Source organism: Corythoichthys intestinalis, chromosome 17 (assembly GCF_030265065.1).
Source record: "Corythoichthys intestinalis isolate RoL2023-P3 chromosome 17, ASM3026506v1, whole genome shotgun sequence".
NCBI classification, from domain to species: domain Eukaryota; kingdom Metazoa; phylum Chordata; class Actinopteri; order Syngnathiformes; family Syngnathidae; genus Corythoichthys; species Corythoichthys intestinalis.
The window spans coordinates 10410204-10424220 of record NC_080411.1 but is presented as its reverse complement, the minus strand read 5'-3'; the positions used below and the strand labels follow the sequence as shown (position 1 = coordinate 10424220).

General features: G+C 38.3%; 1 protein-coding gene across 1 annotated transcript in view; it reads right to left on the bottom strand.

Moving 5' to 3' along the window:
• LOC130905970 (potassium/sodium hyperpolarization-activated cyclic nucleotide-gated channel 1) overlaps positions 1 to 14017 on the bottom strand; it is a 203151-nt gene that overhangs the window by 167360 nt on the left and 21774 nt on the right. The window contains exon 2 of the mRNA XM_057819798.1: positions 13569 to 13992. Coding sequence (XP_057675781.1) covers positions 13569 to 13992 — 424 coding nt within the window. The remainder of the gene's footprint in view (positions 1 to 13568; positions 13993 to 14017) is intronic.

The window sequence follows — 14017 nt, the reverse complement described above, 5'->3', positions numbered from 1 at the left end:
GTTTGCTACAACTGAGCCTTCTAGAGAAGTCAGTGCTTTAGTACTGCTTTAAGATGGTGGCTGTTTACTAACGTCGGAAAGTGTCATTTTGCATCTCTGTTCAATAATACATGTTCTAACACCGCCGTCGTCTGTCATCTTGCATCTAGTTCTACATGTATATGATATCTACTGTAGCCGTATGTTTGTAGCAACTAGCAACTGGGCGTTGTTTGTAGCGGCTGTCGGCCGCAGTCAGGTATGATTGTTTTTTTATCTAGCGGCATGAGTTGAACATGACATTTACTCTCTGTCCGTTCCTCATTGCGTCCCAAAGACTGTGTTTTACTTCTGTTTTACCAGGTATAATTGAATAATCGGAATTTGGATGTTTGTGAATCATTCTCGAATCTTCCACGGCCGAATCGCGAATGATCTAAGAATCGGAAATTTCGCACGCCTTTAGTTATTATGGTTTGTTTTGAAATTGTTTGCATTTAGTTTTATTGATTTTGGGTGGATACGCTGCCCTCTGATGGCAACAGTGAATATGACAACTCATTTAACATGGCTGAATCCAGGTGCTCCCTGTTAAGACCACTTAAAACTAATGTTTTTTTTATGCATTTGTAATTAAGCTTCTAAGTGTATTTAGCTATTTTTTGCTGGAAAATGTGTTTGACCAATTTGTTAAGAGTATTGTAAAATAAAATAAATCGTTACCATTTTATAGCATTTAAGCTAGCGGACTTTTGCTATGCAAGTCAGCCAATTGTTCTTTTGTTGTACTTATATCCTCATCTATTTTTTTTTTTTTTTTTTTTTTTTTTTAATACCGTTTGAGGCTAAGCTCAGGTACTTCCATTTATCTTTAAATGAAAGTGCAACTCTGCATCGTTTGGAGAAATTTTGTGAATTTTGTGTCCATATTTAATGCTCTTTTGAAAGTGCAATCTCCTGAAATTGATTCTGAAATTACGATTACTCGATTTTTCAAACCATCTAGGTGATAGATTAATCGACTACTAAAATATTCAATAGCTGCAGCCCTATACCGATGTAGAATAAAGAGGAAAAATGTAAAGTCTAGCGTAAGGCAGCAGCTATCAATTATTTTAGTAGTCGATTAATCGATGTACTAGTTAGACAACACAAGAACAATTGGCTAACTTACATAGCAAAAGTCTGGCACAGCCAGACTATTCGCCCTGTATTTTTCAAACACTGAGAAATAGTCTGGGACCCAGCCCATTAAGGGCCTCTCTAGCAAGGTACAAAACCAATCGTCCAATCAGATTCGTATTTTTCCGTGACGTGTTCTTAACGGTTAACGTCACTCTTGCGCGCCGAAAGTCGTGTTTACAACAACACAGATGGCGAACGGGAGAGCCGAGAATATGTTCCAATCCGCGGTAAAACCAGTTTTAAATGACCAAAAACACATCGAAACAAGTCATTGACTCAGTCAACATGGCTCGCGCTAGCCATGTTAAATAAACTTCTCCATTCTCCGCTCACGCTAATAACTTGTCGCTTTAACAACATCACTTCTGCCCGTCGCTGATTAGTCCACTCCGCTGTCTGTTTGCTGTGGCTTGCTCCGCCCTCGGAATTTCATCCGCCGGACTGTCGCCAGACTCAATCGCTGGAACAGCGGTAAGTCTGGTATACCAGGCAAGCAAAAGTCTGTTAGCTTAAATGCTATAAAATGCTACAGTTTTTTTATAACGCTCTTAACAAATGGTTCAAACACATAGTCCCACAAAAAACGGCTAAATATACCTATGAACTGAATTACGAATGCATTAAAAAACATTAGCTCAAACAAAAACTTGGCTTACGTTGGTCTTAACAGTTGGATTCAGCCATGTGAAATGAGGCAGACTAGAGGGCTGTGTATCCACCCAAATCAACAAAACTAAATGCCAACACTTTCAAAATAAACCATTACAACGCCACTTTAATTAAACGAATACTCGAAGCAACAAAATTTAATTCGAATATTTTTTTCTAATCAAATACTCGAGTTAATCGATTAATCGTTGCAGCACTAGTCTAGTGTAGTGCAAAGTAGCGGAGTAAGAGTAGCGTATCTTCTTCACGAGTAAAAAGTAGGGCTGTCAAAATCAACGCGTTAACGGGCGGTAATTAATTTTATTCATGTTAAAATATTTAACGCAGTTAACGCATGCGCGGAACGACCCACTCAAGCATTGCGGCGAACAGACTACAATGGCGCCGTTTGAAGTATATTGAGAGCTAAGGGCAGAGACAAGCAAATGGAGTGGATGCAGGTGTTACCAGCACCCGCCAAGGGGGCCGCTGTTATTTTCAATGTGACCGGCATTGTCAGATTGAGTAGTGAGGAAGAAAGTGGTCGAGCGAGAGAGGGAGCGAGAGAGTAGAGAAAATGCGCAGTTAGCGCAGGCCCGAGTGCTGCGTTACCCACATGCTTTTGTTTTGTTAATAAAAGTATTCACAAACAGTCATCTAACGCCTCTCGGTGTTTATATGTTCGCCGCCGTCTTCCTCAGAAGATAATCGGACGAACCGAGCCATTTGATGACAATGAGCCAACATGATTCACGGGTCGAATGGTGTCCATATCACTACCAATTTCCTAGCAGGATGAATTGGTAACGCAGACATTTTTTGGAACCACGCTATTTAATAGGTTACGCAGTAGCATCTGTTCCACAATTGTTTAACTATTGTGACAAGCAACAAATGGAAGTATAGTTAGAGATGATCTTTTACTTAACACCACGTGTTGTACACAACGCAGAGAAGATATATCCTTTGCAGCAACCGCTGTGACTCATGGTTGCTCAAATTCCCATCATGCATTTGGGCAGTTAAGAACATTTAAATCGCTACAGTATCGTTTAGTGAAAGCACAACAAAAATAATATTCCTATCTCTCAAAAATAAAAATAATGTTCACAAAAAGAAAAGCGCTTAATTCAAAGAGATCTGGCATTCCCAATCAAAATAGCTATGCAAAATAATACCCTATTCAAACATTAGGTTTAGCTAAAAAAAAAATACACTAGATGGCAATATTTAGTCACAATATACAAACTATCAAAATTACTGTAACTTGTGCTCCCATTTATCTTTTAGGAATTAAAAGTCTTTCTATCCGTGGATCCCTTTCACAGAAAGAATGTTAATGTTAATGCCGTCTTGTGGATTTATTGTTATAATAAACAAACACAGTACTTATGTACAGTATGTTGAATGTATATAGCCGTCTTATCTTTCCATTCCAACAATAATTTACAGAAAAATATGGCATATTTTAGAGATGGTTTGAATTGCGATTAATTACGATTAATTAATTTTTAAGCTGTAATTAACTCCATTAAAAATTTTAATCGTTTGATAGCCCAGTAAAAAGTAAAAAATACGGTTTTGTGAAACTACTATAAGAAGTACATTTTTCTCAAAAAGTAAAAGTCTCAAAATGTAACTTAGTAAATATAACACATTACTACCCACCTCTGTATGTAAGTGATGTGCTTTGGCGTTCTGACTGGGATACAAATTGTGACTGGCCATGCTTTCACTTATTTACCCTTTGTATTGTGTTAGAAATCTGCCCATATTTTTGCTACTGGATCAAATTTGATCTGTAATTTAACTGTGATTTGCAGTATATTGTTTTCAGGTCAAGATTGACCCGTTTTCAAGTTTGACCATGTCAAAAGTACCATTGATTTTCGTATACCCAAACTTAAAAACAGGTCAATTCTGACCCAGACACAATACGAGGGATAAAGTGCATGCTCAATATAGCAGCATCGTGGAATACTAGTTGCAATGTTACTGTCATGTAAATGTAGCATAAGGAAGGGGGATTCAGTCCAGTTCTGTGAGACTCTTAACAAGGCAGATGGAGCAAAGAGGTGGTGGCAAAGTGAGGAGGGGGTTAGCAGTGACGGACAGTGACGTGCGTGGCGGATGACGACTCTTCGCCGGTCGAGACACTTAAGAGTGGCTGGCTGACTAACTGAATGAAATTGACAACGGTTCAACGCGTTAAAGAATGTGTTTTGTCCCTCCCTTATAAGTACACATCCTTTATCTGACACCTAACCTCGTATGACAGCCCGGAATTTTTACACACCCCGCGCTCACAGCAGCTCCCGAAGATGTGTCGGCTCTGTTATTGTGTTGGCGTATGGGCCGTGGGGGGTTACAACACCTAAACGCCTCCATTTTATAGCATTTCTTCATTACCGAGCGTACAAACAACACCGGCGGGAAGAACGTTCATTCATTCATTGGTTTATTACGCATGCTATTTGTTTGTGGTTGTGGCCTGTATCACCTCACAGTCCTCCCACAGACTCTGTGTGGCTCATCTGGAATGCTAATCAGCTTCCCACATAGCCAGCATGCCCGGCACATGGCAACAGCACGTTTGGAGGAAGCAAAAAAAAAAAAATAGTAGATTGCATACCATCTATCTATTCGAGTTGCTGACTCTCGAGCTAGTTGTCTTGTCAATCTATACACGTTTTTCAACCTTGTATCAACTACGGCACACCTTTTTTAAAAATCCCAACAAGATGTAAAAATGAATTTCTGAAGCCTGTATTAACAATATAAAGTCGTGAATCGAATAGGAATAAAACAAAAAGAAAAACACATTTTACAGACATGCTGCACACCGCTGACAATGTCACTGTCATTGCACTGCTAATGCCAAAACGTTGTCACACTCCAAGGGTTTTCAAAAGAGGAAAGGAAAGAAAGCAAAACAGAAGATGGGTAAAAAAAAGGCCAACAGGATGTGACAAAGTACTTCACAAAGGAAGGTTGGTGTCTTGTGACAGTGTAGTGCTGAAAATTAACCTGTTATCTTAGCGCCGAAGCGAGGTCCCAGCTCACTCCATTAGCAATACGGGATTCTCAATAAGCGACATGCACCTATTCAAAAACATGAATTCTAAATAATGACGGCATTTTTTGGTATCTGTCAAGTTCAAAAATAGATCCATAGGTAGACATTGTAAAATTACCCAAAAACAAGGAGAGAAGACACTCAGTTTTCTTGGCCAAGGAGAGCAAAAGAGGGACTAGACAAAGGAATGCTAGATTACGCTGTATAGTCACCAAGATTGATCTAAGGAAAAAAACCCTCCTTTGCTCTTTTTATTAGGGGTTTGTCCAAACACAGAAAGGGTGTCGCTCTGAAGGGAGGGGGGAGCAAGCTGGAGACACCCATGTGATTTTGGTTGGCTATGTGTGAGCATGTAGGTGGAACTAAATAAGTACACGTATGTAAGCAAGGGCACATGTAAAGGACGGTCAAAATGACCAGACACTTCAGTTATGCAACGCTGCGGCCATGGAAGATGTCCTCGGATGGAAAATTGTCCTCGAAGGTCTAGACGAAAGTCTAGACGTAACACACTGAAGATGTCCTAGAAGGTCTAGTTACGCAATGTTGCGGCCATGAAGCAAGGCAGTTGTCATCCTGACCCTCTTTACTCTTTGTAACACTTAAGCATTATACTACAACCTAGTATAGCAAGCAATAATCATTTACTGGTTATATCAATAAGAGAAAAATATAGCAATATGTATTATTTATGGTATCTATGAGCACAAGCAAATAATCAATCAAGCAAATATTTAATCAATCAACCCACGATAATTACCTCAACAGTATCCTACAGATGTTGAAAGTTGGTGTGGAAATTTTCTTTTTTAAAATCGGCTTGAATCCATTTTGTCAAGAATTTATTGTATTTGGTTTGTCATCAATTTAATTTACTTTGTTAATAAGGGACCGAGTGCTTCAATGATTAATCGATTAACTCGAGTATTCGATTAGAAAAAAAGGATTCGAATTTTGCTGCTTCGACTATTCGTTTAATTAAAGAGGTGTTGTAATAGTTTGGTTTGAAAGTGTTTGGATTTAGTTTTATTGATTTGGGTGGATACACTGCCCTCTAGTCTGCCTCATTTCACGTGGCTGAATCAAGCTGCTCCCTGTTAAGACCAACATAAGCTAAGCTTTTGTTTGAGCTATTTTTTTATAAATACATTTATAATTTAGTTTATAGGTATATTCTGCCGTTTTTTCTGCCGTTTTTTTGTGGGAATATGTGTCTGAACCATTTGTTAAGAGCCTTGAAAAAAAAAAAAAAAGCATTTTATAGCATTTAAGTTAGCGAACTTTTGCTATGTAAGTTGGCCAATTGTTCTTTTTTGTACATAGATGCTCATTTATTTATTTTTTTAACACCCTTTGAGGCTCAGCTCAGGTATTTAAATTTTTTATGTTCCTTATCCGATTACGTGATTATTCGAACTAACCAGTTCATCGATTAATTGACTACTAAAATAATAGATAGCTGCAGCCATAAAGGGACCTCGCTTAAGAGCTGTAGCCTATAGTGGAGATCCAGTCCAGATGAGGCTAAGCCTACTTCATAATGAAATACTGTAATTGTTTGCTAGCTAGTATTTGCTCCACTTTTAGCTTACATTTAATCAGTACAGCAGGCAAACCCTTAGCAATCTCTTCATACTAAAACAGTTGTATACTGTAATATATACTGTAGTATAGTTAAGTTCAAACAAAACATTTATTCAAAGTCATTCATTATGGTTTTTGCTTTGAGAATATTTCCAATAAAAATATATTTAGATTGTAAAAGATGGCCTTCAGTACATTTCTTTTAGATGATATCAGTCTGTTCATTATTGCTCTATACACTGTATGTTTACATAAATATATTTTCCATCTTAAATTAATGCAGAAAATGTACAAATTAGTGTGTAAAGATTCACCAGAATGCAAGAAATTACATAGTTGATACACTAAATGTGTGTGTGTGTCCCGGCACTGGTGGTGGGGCCCAAAGTGACATCTTTTCATGGGTCCCAAAATCCCTTGCAGCACCCCTGGTTATAATGCTACTACCTCCTCACTTTTTGCCCGTCACTTATTCACTTTATTTACAATTTTAACGTTTTTATTTGACAGTGGCATCATAAGACTGTCATAATTATGACATGACACCATCATGGGCATTAGGCCCTACGGAATGCTTATGACAGATCTCATCAACCCTTAAATACCTGCAACATGAAGCAATTATCAGACAATCCCAAAATTTGAAAAATAAGGTCCTAATGAAACCTTTTTTTCAAATTTGTAAAAAGAAAAGTCAAAATGATATGTGTAATAAGCACTCTAATATCTATAACTCTTTATAAATCCTGTTTTTTTTTCTCATGGAACCTGCAGATGCATATGTTGACTTGCATCCATTATTTTTTTTATTTTTTTTCCAAAAAGAAATGTCAAAATTCTGAATTAGTCTCAAAATCATGACATTTTAGGTGTATCAAATGTGATACATTTGGCAATAAAGGGTTAACTGTCATCCAGCAAATTATGTCATCAACTCCATTTATATCCAGCTCGGATCTTTTCCATCCATTCAACTGTGAGATAATTTGCCAGATGACACATAATGACATCCGTTATAAGCATTCATTAATGCTCATGACAGTATTAATAATATAATTATAATTGTCTAATGACAGTATTATGACGTCACTGTCAAATAAAGTGTTCCCAAATACCATAACTATCAATTAATGAAACAACTGGAACAGCAACTGAAGAAATAATTAGCACCGAACATGAATTTTGATATTTATGTACATCTGTAGCACTGCAATGCATGCTAGGAGGCATGTTGGACGACAAGAGTGTTGCAGCTAATTGGTTCAAAATTTCAGAGTGGTTCATTTGGTCTTATGACAGTCCTGTGATGCCACTGTTAAAGTGCTACAGGTTAATATCTTTTGGTGTAAATATCCCATAATACAGTGAGGACATCTGCGGCTTATAGTCCGGTGTGGCTTATCAATGAACAAATGTCGTTTTCGTGTCAAATTTGGTGGGTTTATAGTCAAGTGCCTCTTATAGTCTGAAAATTACGGTAATTAGCTACCTATTGACACCTACTGATATGAAAGCGTATCGCATGATTAACGACCATTGGACAGTATTATGACGCCACTGTCAAATAAAGTGTTACCAAATACCATAACTATCAATTAATGAAACAACTGGAACAGCAACTGAAGAAATAATTAGCACCGAACATGAATTTTGATTGTTATCTACATCTGTAGCGCTGCAATGCATGCTAGGAGGCATGTTGGACAACAAGAGCGTTGCCAGCAGGTGGCAGCAGAAGTTGACTGTCTCCCCCAAGGGAGTAGTAATGGCCAAATGAAGCTTCTTGATGCAATGAAGCTTTGCAGCTAATTGGTTCAAAATTTCAGAGTGGTTCATTTGGTCTTATGACAGTCCTGTGATGCCACTGTTAAATAAAGTGCTACAGGTTAATATCTTTTGGTGTAAATATCCCATAATACAGTGAGGACATCTGCGGCTTTTAGTCCGGTGCGGCTTATCAATGAACAAATGTCGTTTTCGTGTCAAATTTGGTGGGCTTATAGTCAAGTGCGCCTTATAGTCTGAAAATTACGGTAATTAGCTACCTATTGACACCTACTGATATGAAAGAGTATCGCATGATTAACGGCCATTGGACAGTACAGACAGTCAGCAACGGTACATTTGCAGATACATTTTCCCAAACATTTTTACATCAATTACGTGAAAGTGGATGATTTTCCATAGCACACCAGATGCTACGCTACAGCACAGTAGTGCGCCGCAGCACAGGGTTTGAAAACACTGATCTATACTTTAAGGTCAGAATGAGTCAACCTCTGCGAGGAAGTTTTCCATACCAAAGATGGTGACCAATAAATTGTGGAAATGGGCTGCTTTAGTGGTTTTTGAACGCTTTCTACTTCATCAGTTAGCGTCACAGGAGCTTGAAATTGAACTCACGGCCCAGTACTTTTATCTACGCAGACTCATTTACGCTTGACGTTTGCTTCGAAAAAGGCTACAGCCGCAGCCGTTCCGACCCTTGCATGAATGCTCGGTCAAGCGCAAGGGGCACACCGAAAGAATGTCGAAGGATGATGTGATCTGCATGACAACAACAACAATAACAAACAAGGCACACGATCCAACAAGGACACTAAAGATCAGGTGTGAATTACCAATACTCCTTTGTTCTCCTCCAATAAGTCCACTTAAATAAATTCCTCGGTTTTCCATTAGGAAAAGTCGGACTAATATTCTCAGATGAGCAACACTCATGTTCACACACGGATATTAAAAACTGTTTACGAATAGTGTCACTCTCCCCTACTGCAGTTGTTGAAATAAATATGTCTATTCTACTCTTGTGCCTGTGCAGGTTTTCAACAGGTATTCGCTCTTGATCCACCAGATCCACCAGGGTGGCATGGGGGGACGGCAACTGCCACCCTAAAAGATAGACTTGCCACTCCAGTTGGCACAGATGAAAACTTAAATTTGACATTTACTGCCATCAATTAAGTAGTGGAGTCAGTGAGGATCCTTATGATAATAAAATAAAACAAGTATAGATAGTATATGAGTACTGTATATACCTGTATTAGAGATGTGCCAAAAATTCAGAGCCGAAAAATAGCAATGCATTTTTAGTTCATTTTCGACCGACGTTTTTCGGCTGAAAACCATCAGCCAAAAATGAACTAAAAATGCATCACTATTTTCGGCCCATCTCTAGTGTAAATTATAGCTGGGAAAAATATCATCTGGCGATATATCGCGATCCTTTATGTCACGATCCTTTTTTATCAGTATCGATACTTTAGATACTTCTAACCAGAGGTGGGTAGAGTAGCCAAAAAGTACCATATTGGCCCGAATATAAGGCAGTGTTTTTTGCATTGAAATAAGACTGAAAAAGTGGGAGTCGTCTTATATTCGGGGTCTAGACATTATACCCATTCACGAGGCTAAATGGCGCCAGATATTATTTAAGCGATGTTCTGTCATGACAGATCTCAGCTACTCTCAAGTTTAACCAGTTTGCATTATTTTATTGCCATGTTTTTCCTTATTAAGATTTGTTTCAAGACTACAGTTACAGTTAGCCCTCACTTTGATGCTGAATGCAGTTATTGCAATTTTGTTGTTTTATCACAATAGATTGGTTTATTAACATTTCAAAAACCAGAAGCCATTCATTGACGAATGTGATTGCACTTTAGTTTACATTAGGGCTGCAGCTATCGATTATTTTAGTAGTCGATTAATCGATAAACCATTAGTTCGAATAATCGAGTAATCGGATAAGGAACATGAAAAATTAAATTACCTGAGCTGAGCCTCAAACAGTATAAAAAAATAAATAAATGAGGATCTAGGTACAACAAAAGAACACTTGGCTAACTTACATCGCAAAAGTCTGCTAGTTTAAATGCTATAAAATGCTAACTTTTTTACAATGCTCTCAAATGGTTCAGACACATATTCCCACAAAAATAGGCTAAATATACCTATAAACTAAATTACGAATGCATTAAAACAAAACATTAGCTCAAACAAAATTTAGCTTATGTCGGTCTTAACAGGGAGCACCTGGATTCAGGCATGTGAATTGAGGCAGACTAGAAGGCAGTGTATCCACACAAATCAATAAAACTAAATGCAAACACTTTCAAAATAAACCATTACAAAGTCACTTCAAACGAATACTCGAAGCAGCAAAATTCAATTTGAATATTATTTTCTAATCGAATACTCGAGTTAATCGATTAATCGTTGCAGCACTAGTTTACATATTTAGATATTCAGATATTAAGATTTGAATTAGGCAAAATAACATGCTTTTTCTCTCAATTATATTGTTATAATCATTTGTTTCAGATGTACTGTAATTATTTTCTGTATAAAAATTAATTTGGTGTTCAAAAAGTCTTTTTTCAAAAGAGGGGGTCGTCTTATAATCAGGACCGTCTTATATTCGGGCCAATACGGTAACTTTAAGAGTAACTGCTTATATTTTTGCATTTTTTTTAACAATTAAAAGGACTATACCTCCATTTTTCTGTGGTCAATCGGTGCCGAATAAAACCTTAGAGAGATGTTAAAATCCGTACTTTCGAGTCATGTTGAGGGCGCCGCTCTATATCAAATACTTCATTTTTTACGGTGCTTTAAAGACACTACATAATTGAACAGGCTGGCATGAACATAGAACAGCAAGCTTGCGTCTGATTGGTATAATGGAGTCATGTGATTAATATTGCGACGTCTCATTGGAGAAATCGGTAGAGCTACTCTTAGCATCGCTAGCTAAAAATAATAATAAATATGTAGAATAAAGAGGGAAAAATATCATGGCTCCCAATGTAGCAGAATAAGAGTAGCATTTTTTTCTTCACAAATCTACTCAAGTAAAAAGTACAGTTTAGTAAAACTACTTTTCTCAAAAAGTTACTCAAGTAAATGTAACTGAGAACATGTAGTGCATTACTACCCACCTCTACTTCTAACGTGCTGCGGCAACGCAGCACCGGCCACAGGCTAACAAACTAGAGATGTCCCGATCCCGACACTCTCCCTCCTGCTGCTTTTCTTGCTTGCCAGTGCACTTCTGTTTGCTTGTAAAAGTTAGCGATGAGTGACAGCCGGTGAGGCTTTGATGTTGCCAGAGAAGCCTGGGAGCGCTATACTTGAAAGACATCTCATTGTTGAGCTTGTTTAAACACTTGCAGTAGTGTGAGTGTCAACTCGTTGTGTGTGTGCAAGCAGCGTGAGTTGAGTGGACTGACTCAATGAAGCATTTAATAAAGACAAGTATGTTTCTACATTATTATTGGTTAAAAGTAATTCAGTGGGTTTTTTTGGGGTGGGGTTTTCGGTATCGGATCAGGGCTCGGTATAAAATGTGAAGTGTTTTGAATAGTTTTTGTTCTATTTTGCTGCAACAATTAATGGAATTATAGAATGAATGTCAAATGGCATCTAGTTTAAACGAAGATACATGTCACTCTGTTCCTATACATTTTAAAAGGTAATATGTTGCCATAGTTGAAGTATCGCAATACGTATCGGCTCGCCACACATGTATCGGGACACGCGGCTCGTCCCAGCCCTCGTATATATTATACAGGGTGGGGCAGAGCAACTTGCTTATTTAAATTTGGCGCCCTGAAGCTATGGTTGCTCTGAGGATGGTAGGGATGGACTTATTTGAGAGGGTGGGGCTTAAAGTTTGGTTCTTAACGTGCGTTAATTATTTTGTGTTTATTTTTAAGGAATCCCAGTGAACATCATGGAGTGGACAAAGTTGAAACGTGCTTTCGCTGTTGAGGCATTTTTTTCCAAGTGGTCGCTCAATGGTCGCAACACAACGTGCATTCCGTAGACATTTCACAAACAGGCAGTATCAGTGAAATCTGACCGTTATGTCGACATGATCAATGAGTGTTTCCTGCCATCACTGAACCAGATCGACTGCTGGCCAGAAACACGACCACGGAGCGCAATATTGAAATGTCTACGGAATGCACGTTGTTTTGCGACGATTGGGCTACTGCTTGAAATAAAAAAAGCCTCATCAGTGAAAGCGTGTTCCAACTTCGTCCATTCCATGATGCTCACTGGGGTTCCTAAAATACAACACAAAATAAATAACGCATGTTAAGCACCAAACTTTAAGCCCCACCCTCTCAAATAAATCCATCTCTACCATCCTCATAGCAACCACCGCTTCAGGGCGCCAAATTTAAATAAGCAAGTTGCTCTGCCCCACCCAGTACAAGTATAGTATAGTCGTAAAGGTATATATTAGTATAAATGTATATACAAGTATATATATAAAATAATACAGTAACAAATATGAAGTCAAGTTCCTCTGTATACTATATATGTTTGTAAATGTCACTTGTAAATGTTTGTAGTATCTGCATAAGAATACTGAGCAAACTAATTCAAGATGTGTACACATCGGCCATATGTTGACACTAGGGTTGTAACAACTCATCCATGTGGATCAATATATCGATGTATTGAGCAAAATTAATATAATTCCATCAAAATTCAAAATGATTATATTTTTAGTATGCCGGTTTAAAAAAAAAAAAAATCAACAAAATTGTCACAAACATCAAATCTGATCTGTATTTTGTGAAAATTGGTGAAAAAGCGGGTTTTAAAGATGTATTATTCCAATAATAATTATTATTAAAGCAACAACGTAATCCAACATTTACAAGAATATTGCCCAAAAAAACTTCAACGCAAGGTCATAAACAGCGGAAATGGAAATAAACACGCTATGCCAGCTGTCGCGGGAAGCTAATGTTATGGTAGCATCATGCAAGAGTGATCATGTCTGAAGTATGGAAATAGTTTACATTTTGATAAGCTTTTTTCCTTCTTCTTAATAGATTGCAGATGTATCTGATAGGTACTTGGTATTTGCCTCTGAATCAGGAGACTCGATCCCACATGCAAAAATATGTGATTGAGACAACCCTAGTAAATTCAGCATGATACCTGATGTAGCACCAACACAATACGCAACCCAATCTATCATGCGAGACGGCCACAGCACGTCCGCCTACTCCAAGCCCCATTACCATATATCCATTTTACAGTGCACTCCGCAATGACCCGAAGTTTGTTTACGTACCTCCTCCCACTGGTGTATGTATCGGATGAGTCGAGACAGTCTCAACAGGCGCAGCAGGCTGAGAATCTTGGTGAATCGGACGATGCGTAGCGCACGCGCCGTCTTGTACACCTCCGAGTCGAAGCCTTTCTCCACAATCAAAAAGATATAATCCACCGGTATGGACGACAGAAAGTCCACCACGAACCAGCTCTTCAGGTAGTTCATCTTGATGACCTTGGGGTCCAGGATAATTTCAGAGCTCTCCTCGTTGACGATTCCCGTCCTGAAGTTCATGACCAGGTCCACTAGGAAGATGGTGTCCGAGGCCACATTAAACACCAGCCAGGTGGTGGTGGTCTGCTCTGAGAAGAAGGTTATTCCCACAGGAATGATGATTAGATTCCCCATCATCATGATGAGCATTATCAAGTCCCAGTAGAACCTGCGGAGACGAGCACATGGCACAA